This window comes from Sceloporus occidentalis, unplaced genomic scaffold (genome assembly GCF_023333645.1).
Source record: "Sceloporus occidentalis isolate IW3139 unplaced genomic scaffold, rSceOcc1.0.p SCAF_1, whole genome shotgun sequence".
NCBI classification, from domain to species: Eukaryota; Metazoa; Chordata; class Lepidosauria; order Squamata; family Phrynosomatidae; genus Sceloporus; species Sceloporus occidentalis.
In genome coordinates this window covers 236,663,994-236,677,240 of record NW_028316981.1, presented here as the reverse complement: position 1 = coordinate 236,677,240, position 13,247 = coordinate 236,663,994, and the positions used below count along the sequence as shown (strand labels likewise).

The 13,247-nt window shown below is 41.5% G+C and overlaps 1 protein-coding gene across 4 annotated transcripts in view; it reads right to left on the bottom strand.

The window, feature by feature from the left end:
• Nucleotides 1–13,110, bottom strand: part of LOC149323644 (structural maintenance of chromosomes protein 5-like) — a 60,079-nt gene extending 46,969 nt beyond the window's left edge. The window contains exons 1-7 of one of the 4 annotated variants that reach the window (XM_089490518.1): nucleotides 12,923–13,110; nucleotides 7,509–7,650; nucleotides 6,774–6,826; nucleotides 6,407–6,569; nucleotides 4,391–4,525; nucleotides 2,446–2,586; nucleotides 128–289 (exon numbers count right to left, since the gene is read on the bottom strand). In XM_089490518.1, the coding sequence (XP_089346644.1) occupies nucleotides 128–289; nucleotides 2,446–2,586; nucleotides 4,391–4,525; nucleotides 6,407–6,569; nucleotides 6,774–6,826; nucleotides 7,509–7,650; nucleotides 12,923–13,110 (984 nt within the window). Of the gene's footprint in view, nucleotides 1–127; nucleotides 290–2,445; nucleotides 2,587–4,390; nucleotides 4,526–5,205; nucleotides 5,463–6,406; nucleotides 6,570–6,773; nucleotides 6,827–7,508; nucleotides 7,651–12,483; nucleotides 12,704–12,922 lie in introns of those variants that run through there. The other 3 variants (XM_089490526.1, XM_089490531.1, XM_089490537.1) reach the window with 3 other exon arrangements.
• Between the last annotated feature and the right edge of the window lie 137 nt (nucleotides 13,111–13,247).

Sequence of the window (13,247 nt, the reverse complement as noted above, 5' to 3'; positions counted from 1 at the left end):
GAACAGCTTCCATTTTAAATTTCATATGCTATCTAATATTGGAATTCTAAAACTATAGTTTTAATTAATGTTCCTGACATCTATGAGATTTACAAGCAAAATATCAGTAAAAATCTAAAATACTGGCCTTCTCCCTGATTTTGCTATCCAGTATTTGACACTCCTTCTCAGCCTCTTCAATTTGCTGCATCATGGGAGAACGTGCTTTTTTTAATGCTTTTAGTTCTGCTTTCTGACGATCTCGGTTTATTTTCACCTCTTCATGCTGCTTACGAACATTGTCATAAATCTAGGAAGAAATGAACAGTTATTAAAGACATTACATAGTGTTCAAAAGAGCTTAGGGACTTTCTGTGGACATTCGGATTCTTCTTAGACCAGGGGTAGGCAACCTTTTTGAGCCGGGGGCCGGGTTGCTGTCCCTCAGACAACTGGGGGGCCGAAGCCAAAAAATAAATAATTAAATAATTTTTTAAAAAATTAAATAAATAAATAAACCAGGACAAAGTTTTCAAATGGAGGACACTTTTTTAAAAAATGGAGGACATGCGAAAAAATTTGCTGATTTTTTAAAAAAATGTTAATATAAATGCATGTTTCTGAGGCTTCTATAGACAATTGCCCCCCTTGCCCACCGCTTGCCCCCCCTTGCCCGCCTCCTCCTGATAGGGCAAAGGCCCCACGCCCTCACGCGAGAGGCCAAAGGCTCCGGCAGCAATCGGTGGCAGGACTGGGCTGGGGCCGGTCCCAAGGCCTTGCCGGGCCGTATCCAGCCCACGGGCCGCAGGTTGCCTACCCCTGTCTTAGACAGTTGGTTACTAGTTTCAGGTAATTACCATATTGTCCATCAACATATGTTTCAGGAGGAGTATATTAACTAGGCATTACTTAGTAAAAGAAGCATCTATATCAACATTGACAACAGATTAATTGAGTTTCTTTTCTGTTTTGTTAAAAGTCACACCATTTTAAAAATTTGTAATATATCTGTCTTTTTTCTTTTATGGGACAAACACATTTCTGCTACTAGAGGTTAAGTCTCCCTTATCCAGAACTCTGAAATCTCGAATACTCCAAAATCCAAAATTGTTCACATGGGTCAATGAGATAGTGATGCCTTTGCTTTCTGATGGTTGCATGTACACAAACTTTGTTTATATATGCAGATATTCCAAAATCTTTAAAAACTCCAGAACACTTCTGGTCCCAAGTATTTTGGGTAAGGGAGAGTCAACCTGCATAGTGAACTAGTTCTGCTTGCTACAGTGATGGAGAAAAAAAGTGCACAAACACATTTGATGACACATACTGGTTTACTGTTTCGAGAGCTCTGTCAGTAAAGCTACTGACAGGATCTCTAGTTCTGGACTTGAAATTCCTGGCAAACTCTCTATGCTGGTAAACTCTATGCTACTGATACTGACTTGTACTGCTTCTACCAAACCTCTGATCATTTGCTGAGCCTATTTCAAATTTATTCTTGAGGATTCTGTAACTCATCAACCATTATCATCTCATCATATGCCTTGTGCCCAAGACAAATTTAATTGCATGATGTCTACTTGGGTTCAACAATCATGGGAGTTTATTTAAGTCTTGATTTTTAAGGCTCTCAAAGATTCCATTACTCTACCTGGAATTAAAAAATACATGCAGACCAAGGTCTACAAACCATTCAATTCTATACCCAGTACTACATTCCACACTATATCTTTGTTGCCTCAGAACTGCAGAGTATACAGTGGTGCCTCGGGTTACGAAATTAATTCGTTCCGCTGTCAATTTCGTAACCCGAAAAGCCTTCACAAGCCGAATCGCCATAGCCGCTAATGGGGAAAATAATAATAATAATAATAATAATAAATTTTATTTCTACCCCGCCCTTCCATAGATATGATCAGGGCGGCTTACAAAATTTAAAAACAGTACAATAGAGGAAAAAAAATTCAATATAAAAGTTAAAAACATTACTACAAAAACAGGAACAGGAGATCAATAAAAATGTGCGTGTCAAGGGCAGAGAAAAAGAAGAAAAGCCGCGATTCCGTGTGAAATCGCGCAGAAAAGCACCAAAAGTTTTTTCGTAACCCGAAAAAACTTTCGCAACCCGGAACAATAATTTCCTATGGGTTTTTTTCGTATCCTGAAAATTTCGTAACCTGGGTATTTCGTATCCCGAGGTACCACTGTACACAGTGTTGTAGGAAAAGCTGCCAGACTAAAGAAAGAGTAAAGCTTAAAAATGTTATTGTGTAAGAAATACACAGGTTTTTATGGTTTGGCAAGAGTTACTTTCCTTTTTCATGTTCAGTCTATTGGTTGCTGTTTCCCCATATTATATCATTTTTCTATTTGATTAACTTTTATAGTCAAGTATCTTGTTTGTGTTGTTTTATTAAGGAACATTTCAAGAAGTCCTTTAAAAAAAAAAAAAAAAGCTCTTACCACCCAAGGCCTTTTGCTCTCAAGCATTGCAATTTTATCTTGATGCCGCTTATATTCAAAATATCGCTCCACATCTTGCTGATACCTTGCATTCTTTTGCTTCATTTTCTCTAAACTGCTATTTTTCTCCAAAAGTGCATTCTGTCAGAATTAATAAAATTAGTTCTCATTTTGTCATTGCTTCATGTCCTATTTACAAATCAAATAAGCACATGAAAAGAATTCAGATTTCTATCAATGGAAAAAGAACGCAAATGGAAAGTAAAGATATGATATCAATATTTAGTCTAATTTAGCAAAAAAAAATTATGAGAAGAATTTTTGTACTTTGCTTTAATAAACATCAAAGAAGTAGGCTTGTAATTATATATGTTGTGGCAGAATTTAATCAATAATACTGTGTACAGGTACTAGAAATACCTCTACTTATTGTTGATTTTTTAACCCATGCATTTCTTTTTTCCATTATTGGCCCAGAGCAGATGGGCAGGAAGGAGCAGTCCCAGGTCACAGGACCCAACCCATGCGACCAGGAGCTGGATTATTCCAGTTCCTTTTTGCTTTGGTCCAAACGACTTGAGCACAGCGTTGGAGCGGCTTCAGGCCACTTTGGAGGCATGCATCATGTGAACACCACACCCCTCAAAGCATTCAGAAGCCGCTTTTTTGGGCCCATCTGTTCCATGCTAAAGGCATGAGAATGGTTATGAATTCATTTATAAATAAACCAGAGAACTGGTGGTGAAATCACATTTGGCACTGTCAAGAGATCTGAAGTGGGTGACATGACCACATGCCATTTCCCCTCTACTAATCTACTAACCAAAGAAAGAGACTCTTCCCTCCATGCTAACTGACATCCTTTGGCTTGTGAGGGAGTTACCAGGCAAGCCCAGCTCCATCAGGGCTAGCCTGAAGAAGAAGAGCCCTCCCTGCAGTCCATCTGCCTTGGCCCAGGCCTCAGAGGGAGAGAAGAACCACTGGACCTCATCCCCTTTCCCACCACCATTCCCTTCTACTTTTGTGACCTGTCTTTTTAAATTGTAAGCCTGAGGGCAGGGAACCGTCTAATTAAAATAATAATTGTAAGCTGCTCTGACAGCCTTTAGGGCTGAAGGGCAGGGTATAAATACCACAAAAATAAATAAATAAATAAATAATCAGACCAATTCTCACCTCTGCCTTAACTACAGTTAATGGTTAATCAGAGTTTCCAGTTGATCAGGATTTTAAACCACAGGACATTTGGTTTCAAATTCTTCTTAAACAGGAACCCTAACTAGTCTGAACAATGACAATGAAACCAGTGGCATATCTAGCATGCAATTAACAGAGTTTAGAAACATTACATTTGGAACTACAGCTAATAAAGTGTGTGAGTTATAGTCCAAAAATAACATTTCCAGACTGGCAATTACATTTGCACCCATTTTCCTTACAAAAAAGGTCCAAAAATCAATAAGTACAATGCAGGTTTATACATATGGGTATTTTTCCCAAAAATAAAAAGCAGTTAAATGCCACACCAATTGAGAATGACAAAACTATTAATAAATAGAAGCTTACAAGTAATATATATCATATTGAAACAATTTTAGCCAGTAATATCCTTCTGCCAGTGGCTACAAGACCAAGACGACCAGGAGGTTACATCCCCTGCCACTCAATAATGAGATTTGAGGTAGCTAACTGATCAGTGCCAATGATAAATTATACCCATAAAAAAATTAGAGCTGCAATGAAAAAAATAATGTTAAAAATGCCTCACTGCAAGAACTGTACCAAGTTGTAACACATTATACCCTTAGCTCCTGGTAGTAATGAAAGGTGGCTCTGCTAGTATGCCATCCTTCTAGAACTGAAACACTGTTACATATTTATTTTTAAATGTTTAAGGTCTTTAGAACAAGAAGAAACATATTTTCTATACACAATAGCTACTTACTTTAAGTTCTAGTTCTCTGTTCCTGTAATTCTTTAGTTCACAGTGAAATCTGTACATCTCTGGAGGACCAACCGATTTCTCTGTGGCTTCAAGTAGTTCAATCTTGGATAATTTTGCAAATTCTCCAACTTTGTCCTGCAGGTCAAATTTTAGTAAAAAAAAATTCCTGCAGTACATTCCACCTCAAATTATACTTTTTTTAAAAAAAAACTCATGTAAATATCCAGCATACTATTCTAAAGCTTGCTAACAACTAAGCTTATACCCTAAGTACTTGCTAACTGCAAAGTAACTTCATGGTACACAGCCTGTGAAGCACCTTACATAAGCTTTGGGACAACTTTCCCCTCCTCAATCAGAAGACTCCATGCACCATCACACTGTGACTTGGGTCTTTTAACACCACAAAAAGCCACTTGGTACCCTATCATCAGAAAGCAACTTCTCCAAGAAGTTCCTCTACTGGGAACAATCTGCACAATGGAACCAAGACAAATGTTTTCAACAGTGTGCAGATAGTAAGACACAAAACTACTTGAATTGCCCCATTGGGTCTTACTGTGTTCAGAAGAGCTACATTATGCAGCACAGAAGAAGCTTACTGAAGTTACACCACAGGGCCAAGTGAGCCACTTGACACCAGGGTTGACAACTGTCAGGAATGAAAGGGAACCACTGGCATCCAAAGTACCTCAGAATTGCCCCCACTTGACACACCATTGAAAAAGATTTTTTGCTCCCAAATGCAGGGACAATTTCAGTGTGTTACAGTAGTCCAAAGGCATGTTTCACCATGGCCATATCTGATGTTTTACCTGTGTAAATGCTCTCCTGCTTACTGCTGAAACCAGGGCACCCAGGCTCAGAGTTGAGTCTAGGAGAACACCCAAGCTGCCAGCTTGAGATTTCAAGGGGATTGTAACTCCATTCAGCACAGACAAAGTCCTGATCTATTCCATGTTCTGCTTTACGACTGACCAGGAGCACCTCTGCTTTGTCTGAATTAAGTTTTCATTTGTTTGCCCTCATCCAGTCCATTACTGGTAACAGACATTGGTTCAATACAGAGACAGCTTCCTTGGAATCAGATGTAAAGGAGAGACAGAGTTAGGTATCATCAGCATACTGGTGACACTACATCCCAAAGCTCCAGATTACCTCTCCCCATGTAACAGAACTTTGAGGGGCCCCACAGGCCAATGGCACCACCACCTTCTGAGTTCACCCCTTTAGATAAGACCAGAACCACTGCATAACAGTGGCCCCCAAGTCCCATCCCAGAGTCAGGCCAAAAGGATATCATGGGTGATGTTACTGAGAGCCAACAGGGACACACTCCCCCATCCAGATCATCCACCAAGGCTTTTAATGCATTTTAATATTCTTAATGTTTATGTTTTAACTTGATATGTGGTTTAATTGTTTTTTAAATCTCATATTTATACTTTTATTAATAAGCTTGCATTGTTTTAATGTGTATTGTTTTAAATATGGGGTTAGCCGTCTTGAGTCCCATTACCAGGACAAGCAGGGTAAAAATGAATAAAATAATAACAATGAATCTATATGTCTGAGATAATTCTGACAAGTGGGGTCACATTACAGTGGTGCCTCGGGTTACGAAATTAATTCGTTCCGCTGTCAATTTCGTAACCCGAAAGGCTTTCGCAAGCCGAATTCCCATAGGCGCTAATGGGGAAAAGCCGCGATTCCGTGTGAAATCGCGCCGAAAAGCACCAAAAGTTTTTTCGTAACCCGAAAAAACTTTCGTAACCCGGAACAATGTTTTCCAATGGGATTTTTTCGTATCCCGAAAATTTCGTAACCTGGGTATTTCGTATCCCGAGGTACCACTGTATAAGGAGATACTTTTCATTCCTGCTGCATCCAATACCAGCCAACATTTCTCACAGTTACTTTGGTCTTCCACTGAATTGTCTCATTCCCTTAGCATGGCATTCTCTAGAACTTAACAGCAACTCTACATATTCTCTTCAAAATGAAAACTTTTCATACCTGAGGAAGAAACTGGCAAAGATTGCCTACTTGAATATTTAAAGCTGAGATTTGATCCTCTACCATTTTTAGAGTGGACGGTTTTTTGTTAATAAACCAGGTTGACTGGTTGTTTGCTACAGATATTTCTCGTGTGATAGTAAGGTTAGCTGGATTCTTAGACCTAGTTTAAAAAGAAAAAATAGGTCACAGACTAATCCTGATCATAAAATATTTACTACCAAAAAATAAAATTTAAAAAGCATGTTCATTCAGTATCTCATTACTGCAGTTTCCCATTTATTTATTTTTTCAGAAAAACAAATTTCTTAAAAGTTATTAAAAACATTTAAACACAATAAAAAGATGAACATGTTTGGTTACTCACACCTCAATTTCAACAGCTCCTTTGTCACAACCCCGCTTCACATAGTGACCAACCTGGAGCAAGGAGAATGTAAAAATAAACATATAAGCCTGATGTGTAACAAATATTATTATTTGTCTTTCACTGAACACCTAAAAATTCTGGAGTCCTGTACAGCAATTCAAAGACAAATAGAGAATAGAGAATGGGAAGAAAAGAAGAAAAGAAGAAAGCTCAGCTGAATTACAGTTTTTTGGGACAGATCATTGAAACTCATAAGCAGTCCCTCTGGCCTGATCTCCATACCTGGTATTTACTATTACAGGTAAACTAGCAACCTCAAGTCCACTTACATGGTGCTAAAATATATAGCAACCACATTATAGCAAAGTTCTGGAAGGAGGTACTCAAGACACATAAGAAATATGGCAATCAACAATGAAAAAAAGCACAATGCATTAAGGTACATAAATTATAGGCGCATAGAGTTGGAAGAGATCATAAAGGCCATTCAGTCCAACTCCATTCTGCACCCCCAACAGATGGCCATCCAGCCTCTGTTTAAAAATCTCCAAAGAAGGCTCCATCACTCTCCAAAGGAGTATGTTCCACTAACAAACAGCTCTTATTGTCTCTTAGTCTGATATCTATTTTCCATTTATCATAAGAAAATAATCTTGTGCAATTCAAATATACCATTACAGATTTTACTGAATTCTAATATAATTGAATTAGGTTGAAAAGAGTTATCCTCACCTTGTCTGCTCTTCCTATGAAAGCAGGTTTTCCTGCCAATCCTAGGCATAAAGCACAAACAATGCTTGATTTACCCGTTCCATTAGCTCCCACTATCATGTTTAGATGGGGCCCTGGATATACCACACAGTTATCGTACGTCCTGAAAAGCAATGTTATCACAAAATCAATCTGGATAAGAACAAAAATGTAGACTACCATAACAGGAGTGGATTATAGTTAAGCTTCAAACTGTTTTCTGAGACATTTTATTAAATTTGCAAATTGCTTATATCAAAAAATGTCAGTGGTGCACATTAATAAAATATAAAATGTACAAAATACATGTGTCAAAAACACAAAATTGTATTTGAGATTCAAGAAACAGATGTCACTCTGGACTAAACAGAGGAAGCTTGCTCAAATATGTTTTAACATGTTGAAAACTAATTGCACTTAGAGTATGTTAAGGTTCTGACAGAAGGATATTTCACATAGCATATATTGCTACGCTGAATGTCCTGCTCCAAATGACTGTTGAGAGATGAGGTGAATGTGGCTCTATCAGGATGTCCCTCTAGATCAGAAGTTCTCAACCTTTCATCCTCCTGCTGTTTTGGACTTCAGCACCCAGAAGCCTTTGCCGGCATGGCCAATGATGAGGGAATCTGGGAGATGAAGTCAAAACCTTCTGGAGGACCAGAGGTTGAGAACCACTGCTCTAGATGATCTCAAAGATCAAATGGAGGGTTTATAAAAGAGGTGGGGGGGTGTCAGGTGATCACGTCCCAGGTTGTTTAGTGTTTTATAAACTAACACGAAATCTTTAAACCTGACCCAGTAGCAGGTGGGCTGTCACCACAATTCTTTGATCAGACATGCTATATGCTAGGTGAGTAGGCTGCCCCACTATTTTATTTTATTTATTTTATTTATATCCCAACTTTCTCTACACAGCATCCAAGGAAGCCTTGCATACAGCATATAAATACATAAAACATTTAAAAAACAAGGCACGATTGAAATATTATTTATACAAAAGTATTAAAATAATATAAAAACATTAGCCAAAATTTTAAAAAGATTAAAACTTGACAAAAACACAACCTGTGAGAAGCCTAGCTGAAGCATCCTGCACAAGCGGCTGCTTCAGGAGCAGCCTTAAGGTCAGCCCACATAGAACTCATGACCATCTCCCAAAGAAGTCCTTACTTTTCTCACTAGAACTACCCTAGGAATGCAACTCTGTACCTACATATGGGATTAAATGCCACTGAATACACTTAATAGGTTGGAAATGATCAATATACGTTTCAATCCCAAAGAAGGGGAACAAGAAGGTTTGTAGTAACTACAGAATTGTTGCATTAACTTCTATGCAAGAGAAGTGATGTTCAGAATTCTACAACCAAAACTTTTATATTATATGGAAAGAGAAATGCCAGATGTTGAAGCTGAATTCAGGAAAGGAAGAGGCACTAGGGATCATATTGAGAACATATGTTGGATAATGGAACATATCTGTAACGTCCTGTCTCTATCTAACTCAATAATCAGGCTTCATGAATGAAATGGAAAGAGTCTATTGCAGTAGATCAGGACAGAAGTAAATTTTTGCTGCAAGTGAGTTAAAAGCATTAGTTTCACTACTACAGTCCACCCTCTGTATCTGCGGACTAGCCATCCACGAAGCAGCACAAGCAGTGGAGGAAGAGAAAGAGGAGGCAGGAGGAAGAGGCAAGAGGAAAAGGAGGCAGTGGCAGTGATCCCATGCCACCAGCCGCCAGCCCATTACCAGTGACAGATGGGAGGGAGGGAGGCAGGGGAGGAGGAGGAAGAGGCAGGAGGAAGAGGAAGGGGAGGAAGAGGAACCAGCAGCAGTGGCAGCCATCCCATGCCACCAGCCGCCTGTCCACCGCCAGTGAAAGCTGGGAGGGAGGGAGAGGGCCCACTGTATAACCTCTTGCAAGCACTTCCACATCCAAACCATTCAAATTCCATTCCCAGGCTGAGAGACCTGGAGCCTCCTCTTAACTGCCTGTATCTGTAACCTCGCTTCCCCACAGCTAAGCCAAGGAATAACAACCAAGGAATAAGAGCACAGCTAATAAAAACATCAAACAGCTTCAAACACGGCAGAGGGAACCTTTATGGGAGAAATTCAAAGGAAAATTAACTTGCGCTTTATAAACTATAGCAAAGCCTTTGATTGCATGGATCACAAAGAGCTATGCATCACTCTTGAGAAATGAGGGTGACACAAGATTTGATTGTACTGATGCATAACTTGTACTCAGAACAAGAGGCTACTGTCAGGACAGAATATGGAGAAACCGAGTGGTTTTCAGTTGGCAAAGAGGTCAGGCAAGTCTGCATTTTATCACCCTATTTATTTAACTTGCATGCTGAAAACGTCACACATAAAGAATTACATTCAGAAGAAGGAAAGAACATCAATAATCTAAGATATGTAAATGACACCACACTACTAGCAGAAAATATTTTAAAAAACATAACCAAAGGTGTTGGCCATGTAGCAAAATACAATGCATGATTTTTAACATCTTTTTCTGAGGAAAAAGCCAGTGGAACTTCAAAAGACTACAACATGTATTTTGTGCATTTTGGTTGGTCAATAACGTTATCACTGTTTTGTGGATTTTAGAAAATACCAAAGACTTGGAACAATTATTGAAGAAAGTGAAGGATGAAAGTGCAAAGGCAGATCTACTCAAAAATAATGACCACGTAGGATAGGGGTAGGCAACCTTTTTGAGCCGGGGGCCAGGTTGCTGTCCCTCAGACAACTGGGGGGGGGGGGGCGAAGCCGGAGGGTGGAGCTTCCACCCTCTGGGGGCGGAGCCACACACCGGGGCAGAGCTTCCACCGAAGCATCATCATCATCATCACTACTATCATTGTTACAGCAGACCTTTCAGCAATAAATGCACCAAAAATACACAGAAATGCACTTTGGAAAGTCACTCTCCTCCTCCTCCTCTTTCTCATCTTCCTCTTCCTGTTTCTCCTCCTCCTCCTCCTCCTCCTCTTTCTCATTGAGAGAGGATTTTGCACATAGAACACAGGGCAAGTGAAAATAATAATAATAATAGTTACAAGCATGGAAACTACTAAAATGCAATTCAAAATTAAAGGCAGCAAGCATGCACAGTGTCTCAACCCAAAAGCCACAAGGTGCTGAGAGGGAAGTTTGCTTTAGCTAACCCCCTCCCCCAATGAACCAACCTCTCGCCTCGCTGTGGCTGCGGCCCTGGCTCCCTAGCTCCCTTTCTCCCTCGCACTGTACTCCTTCTGCCTCCTCCTCCTTTCCCTGCTCTTAGGGAGGAGGAGGTGGAGCCTGCTGCAGGCCCACTGCAGCCCCTAGAGCCCTGTTGGAGTGCTCCAGGGGCTGCACCAGGCCTCCTAGAGGGCTGCCGCCATTTTGTTTTTCAAAATGGCAGCAAAATCTCACGTGACCTTTGCCATCCTGAGGTCACGCGAGACTTCGACCGCCATTTTGAAAAACAAAATGGCTCCCGGAGCGGCGCGAAAATGGGGGTGATCAGCAGCAATCGGTGGCAGGACTGCACAGGGGCCGGTGGGAAGGCCTCGGTGGGCCAGATCTGGCCCACGGGCCATAGGTTGCCTACCCCTGACGTAGGATTTAGATAACTTTAAAGCAGACAAGGAAGACACTGAAATAGTTCAAGTTTTCTTTATAACTTGAATCAATCAATTAGTGTGAAAATTACAGTAATGAAATCAGAATAAGATTAGGGCTTGGGAGGGCAGCTACGAAGGAACTAGAAGTGTAAATATATATCAATAAAGTGTAAAAATATATCAATGAATACTGAAGTAGAATGGTATAAGCCATTATATTTTCCCATGTCATTCTATGATTGTGAACGCTGGGTAGTGAAGAGAGCTAATAAGAAGAAAACCAGCTCACTTGAAATGTGGACTCTAAAAAGTCCAATAAATGGGTCCTAGAGCAAATGAAGCCAGAACTCTCCCTAGAAGCCAAGATGACCAAACTGAATGTCATACACCTCATGAAAAGACAGTACTCACTAGAAAAGATTATGATCCTTGGTAAGGTTTGTTGTTGTTGGTAGAGAACAGTAATAAGAGAAGAAGGCTGCATTCTACATGGCCAGACTCCATCAGGGAAGACATGCACTTGAGTCTGCGGGACCTACGATGGACTTGGAGGTTTCTCATTCATGGGGTCATCATGGGTCAAAGAACAACAATGAACTTAATAGGAATTATTTCTCAGATTACACGAACAGCATTGCACTGTAAGCCGTATAAGTCAGACCCCATAATATGCAAAAGGGCTACATTCTGGAACACTATTGCTCTAAGCTGGAATGACACATACAATACAGAGTCGAGCTGAAGGACCAAGAAACGCCTACAGAAGTGTTCTAGCTCCTCCGGTGCATTTCTATGGTATGCTTCCAACAGAAGTTGGCTGGGGCAGCGTGCAAATGTGACTGACAAAGGGCCAGCAGATCTTTGTGTATAACTGAAACCGTGTAATACAAACCCTCATAACAAAGGGTCCTACTGCCTTTTATATGTCCATTAAACTTATCTTCAGTCCCTCATCCAAGAGAGATAGGTATAGGAACCTGTCTGTCTGCCTGTTTCACTTATGACAGTACAGGCTGAATCTCTGTTAGCAAGAATGACAAAATATTCCAAAATCCAAAGTTTTCTAGCTGAGACTGTGAGCCCAAACAGACAGCCAAAATAAAGCTGCTTCAGGTCACGGAGGTATGCTGTTTAAATGATGTATGCGTCCAAAGAGGCTGGAAGCCACCCTCCAGTGCTGAGGGCAGGAGCGCAGCTTTGGCACAGCTTCTGGCCTCATAAGATGCATGTGTCGTTTAAAGAGCATTCCTCCAAAGTGACCCAATGCAGCTTTGTTTTGGCCTGTCTGTTCGTTTAAAAAAAACCACACACACACACACACATCCCATTTTACCAAATCTGAGCTTCCGCCGCATGAAAAGCTACGTATGACGTAAAACGCGTTTATTCTGTGGGTGTGACATGTGGTCGCTTAAAGGCATCGTTTTAAGGGTGCCAGGTGTTGTTTTGTGTTCACAATGATATCCAGGACAGTCAGGGGCAAATAGGAATTATATCTGTGTGGCGTGGGATGGGAGGAGGCCAATGGAGGGGTGGCCACAAGCCCAGTGACTTTGGCCACTACCATCACCGCCGCCTTCCATCCACAACAAGGACTTTCCAGCTTCCAACCGTCGCTTTAATAGGAGCGTGGTTTCCAGGGCGACTGAAAGCTCCGCCCCCTCATTTGAATAAAACCACGCCCACTCTCCAACGGCCGCGTCGCCTCGCGCTCCGCTTCGCGCTGGCTCCTCCCCCTCCCAGACCCCCGCCCGTCTCGCGCACTCACTCACAGGAAGTTCTCCATGGCGATCCGCACGATGGCGCCTTCGACGAAGGCCGGGTCCGCCTCCCGCCGCCGCCAGCCACCCTCCACCCCGGCCGGCCCTTGGCTCTGCGTGCTGCAGCTGTTGTCGCCGCCGCCGCCGCCGCCCTCTCCCACCTCCGCGACCCTGGATTTGCGCTTGGCGGGGGTCGCCATCTTGTCCCCCGCCGCCCACAACGAAAGCGATGCGCTCTCTGCTCCTTGCCGTTCCCCTAAGCCGGCCAGAAGCTCCCAACGCCCATTGGCTGCCTGGTAAGTGACGTCACTCGGTGGCCGCTCCTCATTGGCTGCGG